Genomic DNA, 6,549 nt, shown 5'->3' with positions numbered 1-6,549 from the left:
TCAACAACATAGAGTCATCATACACTTTGTTATTAACAGTTGTATGGCATCCTGACTTAGCGGTTAATGAGTTTTACACGGGCATGTGTTGTAATTGACTGCAGCTGCAGCCAGACCTGCTTTAAATACACTTTGAAACCACGACAGCGCATGTATATCTATCTAGTTATCATATTATATGATAATATTAAAAATTTAATGACTTATTTTCGTCATAACTTTTTGCGTATGCTGAACTGACAACTCCACTGACTGTCGGACTTCTTAATGCGCATGCGCGGGCATGCGTATTAACTGCATGTTTGCTATCCTGACAGCGTATGGCTATCTGACAGAACAACGGCGTCAAGTTAATAACTTGACTGTTATTAACTCTGACGTTAATTGTTACTTCGTTAATAACTGCCACTTCCAACTGTGGCAGTTCCAACTGTAGATTGCAACTTGTGGTATATAAACATAGTAATAAGTTGAAAGAAAAAGCAGTGTTGTACATTATTTAGACCATAGGCGCATTCTATATGAATACGTCATATGTTATTAGATTTAACTGAATTCTCATCGAGAAAAATATCGTTCACCACTCCCTGCCGAAACCCGGGATCGAACCAGGGACCTTTAGATCTTCAGTCTAACGCTCTCCCAACTGAGCTATTTCGGCGCAGGTAACAACAGATTCACACACAACAGTTTTCATAAAATAAAAATACGTATGTGTGGAATTAAGTTTATACATGTTTTTTCATATTATAAAATACGCTTGATATGACTCTCTGGCGATATAGTTGGCTTCTCTGGTTTGTTATCTGGTTTATTTACTCCTAACTCCCAGCACGCTGTTGAGTGCGCAGTGACGCCATCACGTTCGACTGAATGAAGCGTCATCCTTTCTGATGTAGAGAGCGGCGCGGCGGCCTTTTTTCAGCTGCGCTCCGTTTTCCACTGCAAACCCTCTACTCCAGCTTCAGCATTTTAGTTCTTATTTCCCCATTAACGATGACACGAAGGTCGGCGTTCGTCGCAGTGTGCTTGCTGTTTGTGGCCGCTTTGAGCTCGGAGGTTTCAGCGGACGGTTTGGTGAATGAGGATGTGAAGAGGACGGTGGACCTGAGCACTCATCTGGCTAAGATCACCGCGGAGATTGTGCTGTCCAACCATGGGCAGTCCTCTGTCCAGAGCTTTATATTGGCCGTAGATGCAGACCTGGCACCTCACATGGCATATATTGGAGCTTCGGTGAGTCCAGCGTTTGTTAAAGAAACAGTACCGACACCGCATCATGTCACCCGCTAGCTAGCGTTAGCTTGTGATCTTTTTTAAGCGCAGATCACTGGCATCAAAAAGCAGGTCGCTACCGTTTTATTATTTAGGTTTCAACTGCACAAGTATGCGCTCATATCATGGAAGTGTGTTTTTATAGTAGGCATGAAAGCAAAGCAAAAAAGACGACCCTGTTTGGTTATTATTCTGCAAGCTAGGAAGTCAGTTCACCATAAATAGCGAGTGGTTGCAAATGTTAACAGTTGTGTACTAATAAATGCATGACATTTACATCAGTTCACAGACTGTAGTGTAATAACTAAACCCCGAGAGAATCAATGGAAGCTGAAGAAGCTAACAATGCTAGCAGATAGCCTTTAACTTCCGCAGGGCTCCGCGCTCTGTCAGTGGCTGAATGACACGTATGCGCTGGGCAGGTCACTTCCGTGTGTGACTCCGCACAGCTCTGCCCCCTTTTCCTGTGAATGACTGTCACAATAACTAATTTTGTTGGACGATAAATTGTGCCAGAAGTTATTGGGGTGAACGATAATACTGTTATTTTGAGACCATTTTCAAGTAATTTTTATTATACCATTTTTATTATACCATTTTCAAGTAATGGTATAATAATGCAAGACTAAATTATCAAAGATCATTGAATTTAAAATTTTAATGAACATTTAACACTGGAGCTCTAAGACATTTCAATATCCTAAACAAATAAGCAAAACAACAGAAACAACAAATAAAATTAAATAAAATGAATTATAAAGTCTCTGCAAACAGTTGAAACCAAAGCACCGAAGCAGACTGAAGATCTTTGTCATCCAGTTTTTGGCAGAAAGAGGAAAAACAATAAATCATGAATATGGAATTTATTGAGCTTGTTTTAGTTAATAATGTGATTAATTTATTTGTTGTTTATTTCGACTAGTTGCAAGGCTCTGTTTTCTGACCGGACACCATGACATCAAGCTGGACGTTCGCTCACGTTTTGTACCTTAAATTTTATTACAGGTGAAGGGTGATGAAGAGGAGCATGGCACACTCGAACTTCAACAGACATCAATCCAGGGACAAAGGTAATTTGATCCCCTGAACTGCAAGTGTACCAAGTCAATTGTTTACACACACTCCTAATCAAAAAGAATGTATTATGAATTTCAAATATTTCAAATAAAAACAGAATCGGATGTTCCTATCACTATGCTTGACAGTGTTTTTAAATATGAAAACCTTACCTTGACTCCTCTAAACATTGCTCCCGTCATTGTGACCGAACAACAGTTTTTTTTATTTTTTACGTTGAGTATAAAGCTCTTCTACAGAAGGCATTTCGATTGTTCACTGGCTTTGGTTCTTGAAATGGCCTCACATCTTTTCTCACTCATATTGTTTAAACAAAATATGTTTAAACAAAATATGTGGATTATGGAAGGAAACAACAAATTTCAATGAGCTTTTTGTTTTAGAAAAACATCAAATTGGTTCATAAGATGCAGTTAAAATGGTTCCAAATGTTTGATGGCTGCAAAATACACGTTTTTGAGGTGCAACTCAGTTATGGATATTTTAAAAACTTTCTTAGTGGGGGTTGCATCAATGTATTTGAGCCTGTATGCAGATTGGAGAAAATTCACAGTAAATTCAAACTTCTATATCAGATGTTTCATTAAAAATAAAAAAAAAAAAAAAAAAAAGGATTGAAATTCACGATGACTGAAAGCAAGCTTCTATCTGGTAACTAATCCAAATTTTCCTTCTTCTTCTTCTTCTTCTGTCCCGTGTCAGAGGGGAGTTCTACAAAGTGCTGCTGCCCTCGACTCTGGCCGCCGGTGCTCAGCTGAAAGTGAAGACCGAGATGATGTTTAGCCACGTCCTGAAGCCGTTCCCTACGCAGATCACGCAGGCCGAGCGTCAGCTGGTGGTTTTCCAGGGCAACCACTATCTGTACTCCCCATATCCCACTCGCAGCCAGACCACCCGCGTCCGTCTGGCCTCGAAGACGGTGGAGAGCTACACCAAGCTGGGCAACCCCAGCAAGACCGACGAGATCATCGAGTACGGACCGTTCCGCGACGTCGCTCCGTTCAGCGAGGTATGGCTCCGCCCACGTTTGGTCAGCTCGCCTAAAAAGGTGCCAGCAATGCCGGCGACTTAGCTTTGGTTTTTGTTTTCTCAACCCGTCAGGATGCGTTGAAGATCCATTACGAAAACAACACACCCTTCCTCACCATCACCAGCATCACTCGCACCATTGAGGTGTCTCACTGGGGGAACATCGCCGTTGAGGAAACCATCGATCTGAGGCACACAGGGGCCATTTTGAAGGGCCCTTTCTCGCGTTACGACTACCAGCGTCAGTCGGACAGCGGCATCTCCTCCGTCAAGTCCTTCAAGGTATAAATACCAACATACAAGCAAAGAAAATCCTTCAAACATCAACACGTGAAAAGCTCAGGCCTTTCTACTGGACATAAAGTCAAAACAATGTATAGCTGGTCTGGTGATAATTATTTCTTAGATTGAAAACCATCTGATTCAGTTCTCTGTTTCTCTTGTTTTCTCTGGTTTGCTGATGACATACGGTGACTCCCGTCTTTTCTCCCCTGCAGACCATCCTTCCTGCCTCGGCTCAAGACGTCTACTACCGGGATGAGATCGGCAACATCTCCACCTCCCACCTGCAGGTTCTGGATGACTCTGTGGAAGTGGAGGTCAGACCGCGGTTCCCCCTGTTTGGAGGCTGGAAGACTCACTATATCATCGGCTACAATCTGCCCAGCTACGAATACCTCTACACCCTCGGTGAGTTCTGGAAATACTTAGTCGCTTTACTGCATAAAACTGAGATGCTGACATTTTTTATTTGTTTTTTTTGCTTAATTTTCCATTCTAGGCGAGCAGTATGCACTGAAAATGAGATTAGTTGACCACGTCTATGATGACCAGGTCATCGACTACATGACTGTGAAGATCATTCTGCCAGAAGGCGCAAAGTAGGTTTTTTTTTCCCCCCCGAGTCAAATCTGTCCGGTAGGTCAATGAGATGAAAATGAAACTTTGGCCGACGTTAATGTATTTTTTTTTCTTTTGTATGAATCAGAAACATCCACGTGGACACACCTTACAAAATCGACCGCATGCCAAACCAGCTGCACTACACGTACCTGGACACGTTTGGCAGACCGGTGTTGGTAGCTACTAAGAACAACCTGGTGGAGCAGCATATTCAGGACTTTGTGGTAAGATGATGGACACAACTGAATTAGTGATCTGGTTATGAAGCATTAGTTGTTTTTATTTATTTTTTTCTGTTGTAGATGAAAACCTTCCATTTTTAGCTGCACCTGGACTTGATGCATGTAACAATCATGACATAAAGGAATGTTAAAGTAGCTGTAGTGTTTAACAAAGCTAGACTAAGATGTGAGTGGTTGTACCCTAACCCTAACCTTACTCTTTTGAACGTGTAATTATTCATGTTCAAAAACATGGTTGTCCACCAGTCTGATTAACTCGTCATTCCCTTTTATCATCTGCAGGTTCATTATACCTTCAACAAGATCCTGATGCTGCAGGAGCCTCTGTTGGTGGTCGGGGCCTTCTACATACTCTTCTTCACTGTGATCATCTACGTTCGGCTGGACTTTGCCATCACAAAGGTATAAAAGACCGAATGTCATAACGAGTTATGTTTGTGTAATTTCTTCGTTCGTTTCGTTCATTTTACTCTTCTGAAGACTCGAGGCATCGCCATATGGCGCTTGGCGTTCCTACCAGCTGAATAAAAAGCCCCATCATTCCAGCGGTGTCTGTCGTTTGTTCAGGATCCAGCGGCCGAGGTGCGGATGAAGGTGGCCTCCATCACGGAGCAGGTGCTCACTCTGGTCAACAGGCGTCTGGGTCTGTACCGCCACATGGACGAGGTGGTGAACCGCTACAAACAGTCCCGCGACACGGGCGCGCTCAACAGCGGCCGCAAGACCCTGGAGGCCGACCACCGCACCCTGACCAGCGAAATCAGCTCGCTGCAGGCCCGCCTCAAGACGGAGGGCTCCGACCTGGCCGAGAAGGTGCGCAGGTCGGCTGTTGACAACTGGGAAGACCGTCGAACCACCGCGTCGCTCACCAGACTGTGTTCTTTTTTTTTTTTTTTTTCAGGTCGGAGAGATTCAGAAGCTGGACGGCCAGGTGAAGGAGCTGGTGTGCCGCTCCTGCTCGGAGGCGGAGCGGCTGGTGGGTGGTAAAGTCAAGAAGGAGACTTACATTGAGAGCGAGAAGAGTCTGACCGGCAGGAGACAAGAGCTCATCAGCCGCATCGACAGCCTGCTGGACGCCCTCTAAGGTTCACACCCACCAACATGCTGCTTTCATCAAGTATTGGTATGAAAATGACATGAAATGTGACACGTTTGTTTTTTTTTTTTGTTTTTTGTTTTTTTTACCGTCATTGCATCCAGACATGGACTATCAACATCTCATTTTATGCAAGTGATGAGTTTATCTGGACATGTACCTCTGTGCCTGGTGATAAACTTGTGGTTCACTGTCCGCTCGGGTTCGGAGCAGCTACATAACGATGTTTGTTTCTGATCCTTTTTTTTTTTTTTTTTTTTGAGCTAGCCCTTAATCTCTGTTCCACTTGCCTCAGATTTCATGTTCTGGTCTTTCCCTCTGAAGCATGCATGGCTTAAGGTTCTTGAAATGGCCTCACATCTTTTCTCACTCATATTGTATTCTGAAACTAAAGATTGTAAACATTGTTGAAGAGGATGCTTTTTGTTCTATGCTGACCTCAGCTGCAGTTTTTGCCCCCGGACTGATGTTTTAAAATTTGAAGCTCTGAATCTGCATCAAGGCCAACGCTCGTTTTTGATGTTCCCGACTCATATTTTCTACATTTTGTATGATTTACTTTTTTTTTTTTTTTTTTTTTTTTTTTTTTTGACTCTGAGATTAAAGACTAAAGGAGATTAGATTGTGTGGAAGACAAGACATGGGAGCTTTTATTTTGGGAAGGGGGCATTGATATGGATCTCGGTTAAATTTGGAAATAAAGTTTGGAGAAACTCATCTTTGTCTGCTTTTCTTATTCTTTCTAGAAACACAGTACCCTTCATTCACCACAAGAGGGCGTACTGGTGCAAAAAACCGCCTTTTTGAAAAGCTAAAAACCGTCTTTAAAGATGTCAGTTTCAGATTTTTTTTCTTTAACATCTTCAGAAAAGATGAATCCACATTTTCGTGGCAGTTTCTGGCTCTCATGATGAAGCTCCTGTAACT

General features: G+C 42.7%; 1 protein-coding gene and 1 non-coding gene across 2 annotated transcripts; one reads left to right on the top strand and one right to left on the bottom strand.

Annotated features, from left to right (window-relative positions):
* Positions 1–588: 588 nt before the first annotated feature.
* Positions 589–661, bottom strand: trnaf-gaa (transfer RNA phenylalanine (anticodon GAA)). Its single transcript has one exon. It is a non-coding gene; the product is annotated as a tRNA-Phe (tRNA).
* A 209-nt stretch (positions 662–870) lies between these two features.
* rpn1 (ribophorin I) lies at positions 871–6,339 on the top strand. The gene is made up of 10 exons (XM_015041858.1): positions 871–1,236; positions 2,281–2,345; positions 3,055–3,361; positions 3,454–3,663; positions 3,879–4,071; positions 4,163–4,262; positions 4,370–4,508; positions 4,809–4,928; positions 5,094–5,339; positions 5,428–6,339. The coding sequence occupies exons 1-10, from the start codon at positions 997–999 to the stop codon at positions 5,608–5,610; spliced, it is 1,803 nt and encodes a 600-aa protein (XP_014897344.1). The 5' UTR covers positions 871–996; the 3' UTR covers positions 5,611–6,339.
* The last annotated feature ends 210 nt before the right edge of the window (positions 6,340–6,549 follow it).

This window comes from Poecilia latipinna, unplaced genomic scaffold, assembly GCF_001443285.1.
Source record: "Poecilia latipinna isolate Pla-1442-1.1 unplaced genomic scaffold, P_latipinna-1.0 Scaffold572, whole genome shotgun sequence".
In the NCBI taxonomy this organism is placed as follows: Eukaryota; Metazoa; Chordata; class Actinopteri; order Cyprinodontiformes; family Poeciliidae; genus Poecilia; species Poecilia latipinna.
This window is presented reverse-complemented; position numbering and strand designations above follow the sequence as displayed.